This window comes from Oncorhynchus keta, chromosome 34, assembly GCF_023373465.1.
Source record: "Oncorhynchus keta strain PuntledgeMale-10-30-2019 chromosome 34, Oket_V2, whole genome shotgun sequence".
Taxonomy (NCBI): Eukaryota; Metazoa; Chordata; class Actinopteri; order Salmoniformes; family Salmonidae; genus Oncorhynchus; species Oncorhynchus keta.
This window is the reverse complement of record NC_068454.1, coordinates 57,703,945-57,718,381: the sequence shown is the minus strand read 5'-3', so window position 1 is coordinate 57,718,381 and position 14,437 is coordinate 57,703,945. Positions and strand designations below refer to the sequence as shown.

General features: G+C 44.0%; 1 protein-coding gene across 1 annotated transcript in view; it reads left to right on the top strand.

The window, feature by feature from the left end:
* Nucleotides 1–14,437, top strand: part of LOC118367357 (nucleolar GTP-binding protein 2) — a 34,138-nt gene that overhangs the window by 18,783 nt on the left and 918 nt on the right. The window contains exons 8-14 of the mRNA XM_035750739.1: nucleotides 87–200; nucleotides 724–852; nucleotides 9,960–10,064; nucleotides 11,224–11,382; nucleotides 12,073–12,180; nucleotides 12,765–13,258; nucleotides 13,804–13,880. Of these exons, the coding sequence (XP_035606632.1) occupies nucleotides 87–200; nucleotides 724–852; nucleotides 9,960–10,064; nucleotides 11,224–11,382; nucleotides 12,073–12,180; nucleotides 12,765–13,258; nucleotides 13,804–13,880 (1,186 nt within the window). The remainder of the gene's footprint in view (nucleotides 1–86; nucleotides 201–723; nucleotides 853–9,959; nucleotides 10,065–11,223; nucleotides 11,383–12,072; nucleotides 12,181–12,764; nucleotides 13,259–13,803; nucleotides 13,881–14,437) is intronic.

The following is a 14,437-nucleotide window of genomic DNA, read 5'->3' as shown; positions in this document are numbered from 1 at the left end:
TGACACACGTGCTGTGCAAACTAACATTTCACATAGAGTAAATGTATGTCCATGTCTGTCTATCTGTTTTGTTGTCTTCGAACCAGAAACGCTGGGTAGCCGTGCTCTCCGCCGAGTACCCCACCCTGGCCTTTCATGCCAGCCTCACCAACTCGTTCGGCAAGGGCTCCCTCATCCAACTCCTCAGGCAGTTTGGCAAGGTAGGCGCACCACCTTCTCTCTCACACACACAACACACACACACACACACACACACACACACACACACACACGAGTTCCCCACTCCACACGGACCGAACTACACTCTAAGGAGTGCTCCCTAAGGAGCAGAAGTTGGTACAAATGGCCAGCTTTTATCATGGCACCCGACTCTAACCACCCTTATGAGCATACGGCTCCGCACGGGGTCCTCACATCTGCTGCCGAGCTATTTTTGGTACGCACGGGCTGTAAAACAGGGCCTTGGATGCTCAGAGGAGACTAATATTTATACCTACCTCTTGGTTTTGACAGATTTTTGATCCATGGTGTAGACTTATCTGCTTCCAGTAGCTATTTTTTGCTGGTGAAAACAAGCTTTTTTAGATTACATGGTCACATGTTTTATTGGTTTTGGCCTACATCAAAGTGTGGTCTGGAGTTGTTGCTGTCCGGAATTGAAGACAGGTTAAGTATAGACTGGTTTTCAGGAAACTGCTATTTTAACTTGTTTTGCCTCTTCAGCTCCACACAGACAAGAAGCAGATCAGCGTTGGGTTCATCGGCTACCCCAACGTGGGAAAGAGCTCTGTCATCAACACGCTACGCTCCAAGAAGGTCTGCAACGTGGCACCCCTCGCCGGTGAGACCAAGGTATGGTATCGTTCCCCTCAAAAATACCTTTTTTAAATAAAAACACTTGAACAGAAACCCATATTGATACCTGGGGTGTCATGATGAGCTATGTACATACGTCCATGTAATCTCAATAATGGCCAATGCAGAGGGGGGGTGGGGGGACGACGATCTCACGCAATTCCCTTGATTGCTAAGAGAGCACAGAATAGAATGTTGCAGGCTACATTTTGTGTATCAGTGTGCTACTCATATCCTAAGTAACTTCCCAACGATGCGCTGAAGTATATGTATTTAAACCCTCCGCCTCGATTATACACGTCTGATACCTGGCAGAGATGTGGCCAAAAAGCAGGAAACAATAACCCTCATCCTTCATTTCCTCTTGCTGGACCTGTTCATCCTGTTTGGAACCAAACGGTGGATCTGGAGGTCTGGAAACCCCACTGAGGATGATACTATCGGAGTTGGCCGTCTGTTGCCAGAGCTGTGAGCGTGCAAACGAGATCCAAGTTAGTTTTTTTCCTCTTTGGGATCTATCAGATCGGTGCGTAACCAGCGAGAGTTTATCGCCCAATGCAAGGTGGCTCTCGCCAGAGGCTGCTAGCGTCTGTCTGCCTGTCTTTGGCCAAACAAGGTTGTTCAGCATTAGGCTGGCCCTCCTGTCTCTGACTCTCTCACGCCCTGGTTGTTTGAATGGATGTGCAATGCGTTTGTTCATGTGTTAAAAAAAAGGCTTGTTCAATGTTTCCTTCCTTCGTCCAAATGGGGATATGAGTATTGGTTTTCAGGCAGAAGAGAAAAGCAATGTGATTCTCAGTACAGTAGCCAGCTCCTCTCAAAAGCAGGAGACCGTCTTACCAGGGGTTGGAACTGAAATCATTTTCCAGTTTCGTCCATTATTTTGTGTTCCTTTTGAAACCTCTATCGATACTTTTAACAATTTACCTCAACGTTAAATTACTTCACCAATGGGTAGAGCCACTTACTATGGAGAGGGCAAGCTATGTACATGCATTGGACAGACAAGTGTACACTGCGTGCACAATTATTAGGCATTGTATTCCTCAGGATTCATTTTATTATTGATCAAACAATGGTTTCAGTCAATCAACTGTTATTTACCTGAGTGTTTAACAAAGGAAAAGTGAGTTTTGTCTTTCTTACGGGATTATGTGTGCACAATTATTAGGCAACCATATTACAAAAATAATTTTCCCCAACTCACTTGTTTATACTACATTTTTAGAGTAAGTGTAACAGATAAGTAACACAAAATGACAATTAAATAAAAATGTTGGCCTACAAAAAATATTCAAGAACTGCTATGAGCCTTCCATCCATAGTCTGTCTGTTCACAATCAACTTTTGCTGAAGCAGCAACCACAGCTACCCAAATGCTGTTCAAAGAGGTGTATTGTCTTCCCTCAGGTTTGAGAAGGGCCCAGAAATTCTCAATAGGATTTAAGTCGGGTGAGGAAGGGGGCCAGGTCATTATTCGGGCATCTTTGAGGCCCTTGCTGGCTAGCCAAGCAGTGGAGTACTTGTGATGCATGTGATGGAGCATTGTCCTTCTTGAATGCTGAGCACTTCTTCCTGTACCACTGCTTGAAGAAAGAATCTTCCAGAAACTGGCAGTAGGTTTGGGAGTTGAGTTTCAGTCCATCTTCAACCTGAAAAGGTCCAACTACCTCATCCTTAATGATAGCAGCCCATACCAGTACACCTCCTCCACCTTGCTGGCGCCTGACTCAAAGTGGTGCCCTGTGTCCATTACTGATCCAGTAATGGGCCCATCGGGCCCATCCATCTGGTCCATCAAGAGTCACTCTCATTTCATCTGTCCATAAATCCTTTGGGCAAAAAAAATACAAATACCATAAGACAGATTTTTCAATCTTGACGCTTGAACTTGTGAATCTTATTCAGTGGTGGTGGTGTTTCAGCCTTCTTGACCTTGGCCATGTGTCTGAGCTCTTGACACCATGTACTTCTGGACACTCCAGGTAGGTTGCAGTTCTGGAATATGGTGGCACTAGAGGATAATGGGTTCCTGGTAGCTTGATGTTTAATTCTTCTCAAGTCTGGAATATGGTGGCACTGGAGGATAATGGGTTCCTGGTAGCTTGACGTTTAATTCTTCTCAGTTCTGGAATATGGTGGCACTGGAGGATAATGGGTTCCTGGTAGCTTGATGTTTAATTCTTCTCATGTCTGGAATATGGTAGCACTGGAGGATAATGGGTTCCTGGTAACTTGATGTTTAATTCTTCTCAGTTCTGGAATATGGTGGCACTGGAGGATAATGGGTTCCTGGTAGCTTGATGTTTAATTCTTCTCAGTTCTGGAATATGGTGGCACTGGAGGATAATGGGTTCCTGGTAGCTTGACATTTAATTATTCTCAGTTCTGGAATATGGTGGCACTGGAGGATAATGGGTTCCTGGTAGCTTGACATTTAATTATTCTCAGTTCTGGAATATGGTGGCACTGGAGGATAATGGGTTCCTGGTAGCTTGACGTTTAATTCTTCTCAAGTGTTTTGCAGTTCATTTGCGTCTTTTCTTCTCTGTGCGTTTTGACTATTCGCAACAAAACGTTTGATTGTCCGGTGGTCACCCCTCAATATTTTAGCTATTTCAAGAGTGTTGCATCATCCGTCTGAAAGGAATTTAAAAATGTTTGACTTTTCATTGTCAGTTAAATCTATTTTTTGGCCCATTTTATCTGAGGTAAATGAAGCTGCCTAATAATTATGCACACCTTGATATGTGTTATTCACCACACCCTCCCTCATTACACAAATACATATCACCTGAAAAGGATTTAAATCCAATTAGCATTCAAGTTTATATGGTTTGGAGTTGGAAAATGTGCATAGAAATAATGCTAAGATCAGAATACTCACTTGCCTAATAATTGTGCACGTAGTGTAGGGTCTGAAATGTTGTCGGTGACGAGAGCACTGGGCATCTTGTTCTTATGACATGCATTATCTGAATTAGACCTACAGAATTATACCTACTTTAATGTCTTTGAATTTCAGAGATTTGACTAAAGTTTAACTAAAGTTTGACCAGAGTCAGCCCTTAGTCATGACACTGTTTCCAGTACATTACAGATAATGCCGCCTGGATTTTGAAAGCTAGACCAGAGCTTGCTAACAAGCTTGTGTGCAGAGTGGCACCAATTTTTTAAATTAAAAACAGGTCTTACCATTTTGTAGTTTTTATAAATTCAATGTGAAACGTGATAACTATAGTATCCTTAACCTCACTAAACCACCCATCCTGGATCCGGTATAATTGTCATCGGCAACTCTGAATAGCATAGTGCCACAGTCAAATAATATTACTAGAAAATATTAATTTTCATGAAATCACAAGTGCAATATTGCAAAACACAGTTTAGCCTTTTGTTAATCCACCTGTTGTCTCAGATTTTGAAATTATGCTTTACAGCGAAAGCAATACAAGCGTTTGTGTAAGTTTATCCATAGAATAACATTATGTACACTAGGCATCAAGTAGCTCAGTCACGAAAATCAGAAAAGCAATCAAATTAATAGTTTACCTTTTGATCTTCAGATGTTTTCACTCACAAGACTCCCAGTTAGACAACAAATGTTCCTTTTGTTCCATTTTTTATATTTTTTTATATCCAAATACCTCCGTGAGTTTGGTGCGTTATGCCGAGGAATCCACCGGAACGAGTGGTCACGACAACGCATACAAAAATTCCAAATTATATCCATAATGTCAACAGAAATATGTAAAAAAAAAATTTTTTATAATCAATCCTCAGTGTTTTTCAAATATCTATTCAATAATATATCAACCGGGACAGTTGGCTTTTCACTAGGACCGGGAGTAACAATGGTCTCTTGCACACAACTCACTCTGAGAGCCCCCACCTATCCACTTACGCAATGTGGTCATTCACACTCATAAGATGCATAAGAACAGAAAGGTTTCAAAATAAGAGGCACTTCCTGATTGGATTTTCCTCAGGGTTTCTCGCCTGCAATATCAGTTCTGTTATACTCGCATACAATATTTGGCAGTTTTGGAAACTTTAGAGTTTTCTATCCTAATCTGTCAATGATATGCATATTCTAGCATCTGGTCCTGAGAAATAGGCCGTTTACTTCGGGAACGTTTTCCAAACATTAAAATAGTGCCCCCTAGCTCCAAGAGATTTTAACTAGCATTGATAAAACAATGTAGTTAATTTCAACTGATATTCATAAGACCTGAGATTCTATTCACTTCCTCATTATTTCCCTGTTGCATAGAGATTTATAGAGCTAGTAATGTTTTATCTGTCCTATTTATAGTGTCTGTAAGCACACGGGCAGAGCCATTGAGACCGATAGCAATGTTGTATCGCTAAATCTCTATGCAACAACTGGTCAGAGAATGAGGCAGTGGATAGAATCTAGTTTTGTTTGATTGATCATTGAAATTAACAAATGTATAAAATATTGATTACTATGTATAGATTTGTAAGACTATAAATGACCAACCACCCAGTTTTGGTGTAGTTCGGTTTATTCCCCTGCTTTTGAGAGGAGCTGGCTACTGTCCTGGAAGATTTCCAGCAATTGCACTAAGCTACCTTCAATCTCCAAACTGCACGCAGAGATATATAAAAATGGTAATCATGAGTTTGTCTGACTCTGGGCAAGTAGATAAACAACCTAAATTAGATCCTGATCAAATCAAATCAAATTTTATTTGTCACATACACATGGTTAGCAGATGTTAATGCGAGTGTAGCGAAATGCTTGTGCTTCTAGTTCCGACAATGCAGTAATAACCAACAAGTAATCTAGCTAACAATTCTAAAACTACTACCTTATAGACACAAGTGTAAGGGGATAATGAATATGTACATAAAGATATATGAATGAGTGATGGTACAGAGCGGCATAGGCAAGATACAGTAGATGGTATTGAGTACAGTATATACATATGAGATGAGTATGTAAACAACGTGGCATAGTTAAAGTGGCTAGTGATACATGTATTACATAAAGATGCAGTAGATGATATAGAGTACAGTATATACGTATACATATGAGATGAATAATATAGGGTATGTAAACATTATATTAGGTAGCATTGTTTAAAGTGGCTAGTGATATATTTTACGTCATTTCCCATCAATTCCCATTATTAAGGTGGCTGGAGTTGAGTCAGTGTGTTGGCAGCAGCCACTCAATGTTAGTGGTGGCTGTTTAACAGTCTGATGGCCTTGAGACAGACAGCCTTCTTCACGATGCTGTCTGTGTGGGTGGACCAATTCAGTTTGTCTGTGATGTGTACGCCGAGGAAGTTAACTTACTACCCTCTCCACTACTGTTCCATCGATGTGGATAGGGGGGTGTTCCCTCTGCTGTTTCCTGAAGTCCACAATCATCTCCTTAGTTTTGTTGACGTTGAGTGTGAGGTTATTTTCCTGACACCACACTCCGAGGGCCCTCACCTCCTCCCTGTAGGCCGTCTCGTCGTTGTTGGTAATCAAGCCTACCACTGTTGTGTCGTCCGCAAACTTGATGAATGAGTTGGAGGCGTGCGTGGCCACGCAGTCGTGGGTGAACAGGGAGTACAGGAGATGGCTCAGAACGCACCCTTGTGGGGCCCCAGTGTTGAGGATCAGCGAGGTGGAGATGTTATTGCCCACCCTCACCACCTGGGGGCGGCCCGTCAGGAAGTCCAGTACCCAGTTGCACAGGGCGGGGTCGAGACCCAGGGTCTCGAGCTTGATGACGAGCTTGGAGGGCACTATGGTGTCAAATGCTGAGCTGTAGTCTGAACAGCATTCTCACATAGGTATTCCTCTTGTCCAGATGGGTTAGGGCAATGTGGTTGAGATTGCATCGTCTGTGGACCTATTTGGGCGGTAAGCAAATTGGAGTGGGTCTAGGGTGTCAGGCAGGGTGGAGGTGATATGGTCCTTGACTAGTCTCTCAAAGCACTTCATGATGACGGAAGTGAGTGCTACGGGGCGGTAGTCGTTTAGCTCAGTTACCTTAGCTTTCTTGGGAACAGGAACAATGGTGGCCCTCTTGAAGCATGTGGGAACAACAGACTGGGATAGGGATTGATTGAATATGTCCGTAAACACACCAGCCAGCTGGTCTGCGCATGCTCTGAGGGCGCGGCTGGGGATGCCGTCTGGGCCTGCAGCCTTGTGAGGGTTGACACGTTTAAATGTTTTCCTCGCGTCGGCTGCAGTAAAGGAGAGTCCGCATGTTTTGGTTGCGGACCGTGTCAGTGGCACTGTATTGTCCTCAAAGCGGGCAAAAAGGTTATTTAGTCTGCCTGGGAGCAAGACATCCTGATCCGTGACGGGGCTGGTTTTCTTTTTGTAATCCGTGATTGACTGTAGACCCTGCCACATACCTCTTGTGTCTGAGCCGTTGAATTGATATTCTACTTTGTCTCTATACTGACGCTTAGCTTGTTTGATTGCCTTGCGGAGGGAATAACTACACTGTTTGTATTCGGTCATGTTTCCGGTCACCTTGCCCTGATTAAAAGCAGTGGTTCGCGCTTTCAGTTTCACGCGAATGCTGCCATCAGTCCACGGTTTCTGGTTTGGGAATGTTTTAATCGTTGCTATGGGAACGACATCTTCAACGCATGTTCTAATAAACTCGCTCACCGAATCAGCGTATTCGTCAATGTTGTTGTTTGATGCAATACGAAACATATCCCAGTCCACGTGATGGAAGCAGTCTTGGAGTGTGGAATCAGATTGGTCGGACCAGTGTTGAACAGACATCAGCGCGGGAGCTTCTTGTTTTAGTTTCTGTCTGTAGGCAGGGATCAACAAAATGGAGTCGTGGTCAGCTTTTCCGAAAGGAGAGCGGGGCAGGGCCTTATATGCGTCGCGGAAGTTAGAATAGCAATGATCCAAGGTTTTTCCAGCCCTGGTTGTGCAATCGATATGCTGATACAATTTAGGGAGTCTTGTTTTCAGATTAGCCTTGTTAAAATCCCCAGCTACAATGAATGCAGCATCAGGATATATGGATTCCAGTTAGCAAAGAGTCAAATAAAGTTTGTTCAGAGCCATCGGTGTGTCTGCTTGGGTGGAATATAATCGAAGAGAATTCCCTTGGTAGATAATGCGGTCGACATTTGATTGTGCGGAATTCTAAATCAGGTGAACAGAAGGACTTTAGTTCCTGTATGTTGTTGTGGCCACACCACGTCTCGTTAACCATGAAGCATACGCCCCCGCCCCTCTTCTTACCAGAAAGATGTTTGTTTCTGTCGGCGCAATGCGTGGAGAAACCAGCTGGCTGCACCGACTCCGATAGCGTCTCTCCAGTGAGCCATGTTTCCGTGAAGCAAAGAACGTTACAGTCTCTGATGTCCCTCTGGAATGCTACCCTTGCTCGGATTTCATCAACCTTGTTGTCAAGAGACTGGACCTGGGGTACCAATGTAAGAAATAACTGCCCCATCTGCCTCGCTGACCCTCAACATGGGGGCCCCTCTGGGTACGTGCTTAGTCCCCTCCTGTACTCCCAAATCACCCACAACTGCCTAGCCACGCACGACTTCAACACATTAAGTTTGCCGACGACACGACGGTGGTAGACCTGATTCGGGCTGTTACGGTGACCGTGTTACCGCCACACCAGCGGTCACAAGCCTTGAAGGTAGTCAAATTCTTTGTGGCCGTTTAGTCATGCTAATTAAATCCTCCATTTGATATTTAAGCATAGATTACATGCATCCCCCCCCCCTGTTTCGAGACAGGTGCATGGTGATGGTACATTGTAACTCAAAATAAATTTCAGATTTGAGTTAGTATATGTAATATATAATAATAATATAATATAATAATAATATATGCCATTTAGCAGACGCTTTTATCCAAAGCGACTTACAGTCATGTGTGCATACATTCTACGTATGGGTGGTCCCGGGGATCGAACCCACTACCCTGGCGTTACAAGCGCCATGCTCTACCAACTGAGCTACAGGACCACCAGAGCGACTTACAAATTGGTGCATTCACCTTATGACATCCAGTGGAACAGCCACTTTACAATAGTGCATCTAAATCTTTTAAGGGGGGTGAGAAGGATTACTTTATCCTATCCTAGGTATTCCTTAAAGAGGTGGGGTTTCAGGTGTCTCCGGAAGGTGGTGATTGACTCCGCTGTCCTGGCGTCGTGGGGGAGTTTGTTCCACCATTACAAGTCCTTGACTCTTCTTGAACTGCACTGTTGGTTAAGAAAATATTTACCAAATAAAGTAACACAATAACATAACAATAACGAGGCTATATACGGGGATACCGGTACTGAGTCAGTGTGTGGGGGTACAGGTTAATCGAGGTAATTTGTACATGTAGGAAGGGGTGAAGTGACTATGTATAGATAATAAAAAGCTAGTAGCAGCAGTGTACAAAACAAATGGGGGGGTCAATGTAAATAGTCCGGTGGCCATTTGATTAATTGTTCAGCAGACTTATGGCTTGGGGGTAGAAGCTGTTAAGGAGCCTTTTGGTCCTAGACTTGGTGCTCTGGTACCGCTTGCCGTGTAGTAGCAGAGAAAACAGTCTATGACTTGGGTGACTGGAGTCTCTGACAATATTTTGGGCTTTCCACTTCACTGCCTATTAAATAGGTCCTGGATGGCAGGAAGCTTGGCCCCAGTGATGTACTGGGCTGTACTCACTACCCTCTGTAGTGCCTTACGATCAGATGCCAAGCAGTTGCCATACCAGGCGGTGATGCAACCAGTCAGGATGCTCTCGATGGTGCATCTGTAGAATGAAGTTTCAAGTTTGAGGAAGGGAATTTTCACCATAAAAACGCACCTTTTATAAAAAAAGCATTAAATGCATAATTCATTTGTGGTCCCTTTTTGATAATGGTATTTTCCTACTAATGGCAGAATACAATAGTTCAACTTTTGTACTATGGGGGATAGTAGATTAAGATCTGTTTTGTTTGTTTATGCAGTAGGGTCTTCATTTCTGCTACATTATCAAATTAAATGTAATTGTCCCAAACCGGTGAGTTCTTGTGAATAGGTTCTGAGTAGAAAGTCATTAGACCCTGTGACTTAGCTGATCTTGGGCCCGGTCTCTTCTTCCAGGTGTGGCAGTACATCACCCTGATGCGACGCATCTTCCTCATCGACTGCCCCGGTGTAGTTTACCCCTCTGAAGACAGCGAGAGCGACATCGTGTTGAAAGGAGTGGTATGTTATTATTTTTCTCAATTTTTATTATTTTATTTGAGCAGGCAGGGTTATGCAGTGAGCTCAAAGTATTGGGACAGTGGGAAATAGTTTTGACTCTTTTACTCAAGCAATTTGGATTTGAAATGGTTTAAGTGCAGATGGTCAGCTTTTTTATAAAAAAAATGTAATATAATTTTTTAAAGCCCCTTTTCTCCCCAATTACGTGGTATCCAGTTGTTACTATCTTGTCTCATCGCAACAACTCCTGTACGGGCTCGGGAGAGACAAAGGTCGAAAGCCATGCGTCCTCCAAAACACAACCCAACCAAGCCGCACTGCTTCTTAACACAGCGCGCATCCAACCCGGAAGCCAGCCGCACCAATGTGTCGGAGGAAACGCTGTGCACCTGGCGACCTGGTTAGCGTGCACTGCACCCGGCCCGCCACAGGAGTCGCTGGTGCACGATGAGACAAGGATATCCCTACCGGCCAACCCCTCCCTAACCCGGGCGACGCTAGGCCAATTGTGCGACGCCCCACGGACCCCCCGGTCGCGGCCGGCTGCGACAGAGCCTGGGGCGAACCCAGAGTCTCTGGTGGCACACTACGCCACCCGGGAGGCCCAGATGGTCAGCTTTAATTTGAGGGTATTTTCATCCATGTTGGGTAATCTGTTTGGAAATTACTTTTAGGGGACAAAAAATATTGGCACAAATTCACTTGTGTATTAAGGTCGTCAAAAGTTGGTCCCATATTCCCAGCATGCAATGATTTCATCAAGCTTGTGATGCCAAACTTGTTGGATGCATTTTCTGTTTGTTTTAGTTGCGTTTCAGATCATTTTGTGCCCAATAGAAATGAAAGTATAAATAATGTATCATTTTGGAGTGACTTTCATGGTGAATAGAATGTTTCTAAACACTTGTATATTAATATTGATGGTATCATGATTACAGATAGTCCTGAATGAAGGGTGAGAAAGTTAGATGAACAAATATCACCCCCTCACAAAAATGCTATCCTACCCTGTTATTGTAATGGCGAGAGGTTAGCATGTTATGATATTTGTGCGTCTTAACTTTCTCACTGATAGTTATTTTATGTACTTCCATGTCTAAACCTGTAGCATTTATAACCTAACAATTGTATCATTGTATGCTTCACTGCTGTTTCCCAGGTGCAAGTGGAGAAGATCCGTAACCCGGAGGAGCATATCCCGGCAGTGCTAGAGCGGGCCAAACCAGAGTACATCCAGAAGACGTACCGCATCCCCACCTGGCGCTCCCCAGAGGACTTCCTGGAGAAACTGGCGATGCGCATGGGCAAACTCCTTAAGGTCAGGGCTTGTGTCATATTAATTCAAGCACACTGTAGGGAAAACATTTGAACTGAAAACAAAAAGTGTTTCTTATTGGACACGACCAGATAGCCCCTCCCTGTCGCAGTCAGTTGTCTCGTTTGGTACTTAATTAACATAACCCTGGAGTGTATCAATGGGGGCTGAAGTCACAGTACATGGTAATTGTCTGTAGGCTGTTGGTCGCCCCAGATCTGTTTGTGCTTCATAGCCAACTCTTATGGTTGTTGTTTGGCATGCTAATGACCATAGGGATTGGCAAGACGGCACAGATCTGAGACCACCAGGCTACATAGCCTGGGCTGCTTGTCTTCATTTCTGACCATCTTTCATCTGTCTGAATTATCTTTATAACTCTTTGTGGTTAAGGGAATTTGAATGTCACAATATACTTTAGTCCTGAAAGGTGTGTTATATTCAGGATTTATCCTTTGTGTATTTGACAAGCTGTAGGTCAGTGGTAAAAAATGATCTTCCCAAACATACACTGTTTTTGTATGGGCCATTTTCTTGATCCGTCTGAAATTCTACACTTGACCCTAAAGCTTACTAAGCTTATTTGGAACCCATCAATCCCAAGTGGCAGGCACATAAAGTCTATGTAAGGACGCTCCATTTATTCCTACTTTATTTTCTTCTCATGTTTCCCTAATGCATGATCTGTTGCAGGGGGGTGAGCCAGACCTTCCCTGTGTCTCCAAAATGGTGCTGAACGACTGGCAGAGAGGACGCATCCCCTTCTTCGTAAAACCCCCTGGCTGTGAGGGAGAGCATGAGGTGAGGGGTGGATGAACAGCTGGAGTAAAACCCTCTCCCTCGCAGACGACAATAAAGAGACATTCTCAACAGCAATGTTAGCACATATTCTGGTTATAGTCTGCCACCCTCTGGCTAAATGTAAAATATCATCACAGGCCTTGCCAAGATTGGACAAGAGTGCAAGCATGGTCACATTGACTTTCTTTGCTCAAGTTGTTTTTTTACATTTGCTTTATTTGACAAGTACAAGTATATATAGCTGCTTCCAGCCAGGGACAACAATGCATACATTAAAATGATTGAGGCTAAAACCCAATGTCTTATTTCTGTTGTGGTCCTCTCAGATGAGCAACAAGATGGCAGGTGGGCAATATTGTCCACTCAATCTGAAATGTACACATGGTCTGCATGCATCCCGATTCTCTACCTTTCTACTGAAGTGTGCACTTGCACTCTCCCCATTGGATTGGTGTAAGCATTGGCTGGAGTGAGTTTCCATCATTTTAAAATCCATGTCGAATGAGTGTGCAAGTGCACACTTCAGGAGAATCGGAACCTAGCCATGATTATGAAAGTTGTACTGACTGGTGTGTTGTTTTCAGGGCAAGGATGTACTACCAGTGGAGGGGGCACCAGAAGCTACAGAGCGTGTACAGGAAGAAGGCACAACAGAGGAGCAGAGCGAGGAGGTGGTGGCTGCAGTGTCGGCCGAGCAGGAGGCCCAGCAGCAGCAGAAACACAAACATGAGCAGGTGCAGAAGATTCTCTCCAACGTCCGGCAGAACTTCGGCAAGATCAATGTGGCGCCCGAGTTCAACGATGAAGACCTGGCACCCGTGCAGACCGACTACCTCGTTTTCTCGGACCTGTCTGGCTCGGACGTGGATGAGGAAGAGGAAAATGGAGATGAAGAGAAGGGGGATGGGGAGACAGCAGCTGGAGATGCTGAGTGTGCCGCCACCACCCCAGCCGGTCAGCCTGCCAAGGTGGAGGAAAAAAAGAGTTCGCGTGAGACTATCCGCGAGCTGGATGGGAAGATTGCAAAGTACAAGCAGTTCCTGGACCGGGCCAGACTCAAGCGCTTCTCCGCCATCCGGTTTGTCTTCTCCGTTCTCCCCACCACTTATCATTTCAGTCTTGTTCTGAAGATGTGCTTTATTATTTTCTAATAAACCCACATCAACCCCGATTCTTGTCCAAAAGACCGGCATAGCTCTGTCCCAAGTGGCACCCTATTCCCTATATAGTGAACTACAAAAGTAGTGCTCCATGTAGGAAATAGGATGCCATTTGGGACGAAGCCATAGAGAGATGAAGGGTGCCTAGGTCCTTTGAGGTGAAACATGCCTCGTTTTTCACTGTCCAGGCACCTGGGGATTGGCAGCTGCTCATACCGTTCTGTCTGATAGATGGGGTTTTCCATCACCATTTATGTCATGTTCCGCGGACTCACCAACTGTCTCTCTCGCTGGTGAACTTCAGCTCACGCCCTCACTCAACAACGTCAAATAAGAGTCGTCTGCGGCCAATTTGCTTTCCATTGTCGGCTCAGCGAATTCCAACTGGACTAAACTGTCTGGATGTGCAGGGAGTAATGAGGTTATATGTGACGACTCTTTCTACTGTTCTTTTTTTGTTCAGGATTCCGAAGGCACTATCTGACAAAGTGCTCACAGACATGAAAGTAAAGCAGGCGGCGAATAAACCTCAACCTAAAGGTAGCATCTTCATTTCAACTTATTAGTGATTTTCCTTTGTGGGCTTACCTGACATCCCAAATGCAGGGGTTAAAGTTGTCACGGATTTCTGTCATATGGATTCTTTTTTCCAATTGAAAAGGACTGGAATTGGTCAAACTTGCAGTTTAATGCATGTACAAAATGATCCTCTTTCCCTAAAAGCATAATGGTCATGATTATTATTTTATTACATGAAAGGGGAGGTTCACTTCCTTCCGCAAACATTTGATCTGAAATCAACTTAAGTTTCAGTCATGGGATCTATTTTATTTTAACCCGGCAAATGTATTCCATCAAAGAATACAAGGGCCTTCTAGCAAAATAATTTCCTTTACACAAAGTACAGAATTTATACAAGTCTTCATGGATAGCAGCAGATAAAATGTATAATTAGAGTAGGTATTTGGCCAAAGACCACTGTCAAACTGAAGCCAAACAAGCAATCAAACCATATAAATAGAATGGGAATGTCCTATTAAGTGTTTTAGGAATTCCATGCCTACGGGTCATCCACTTACTGGCCAACCTTTTGTTCC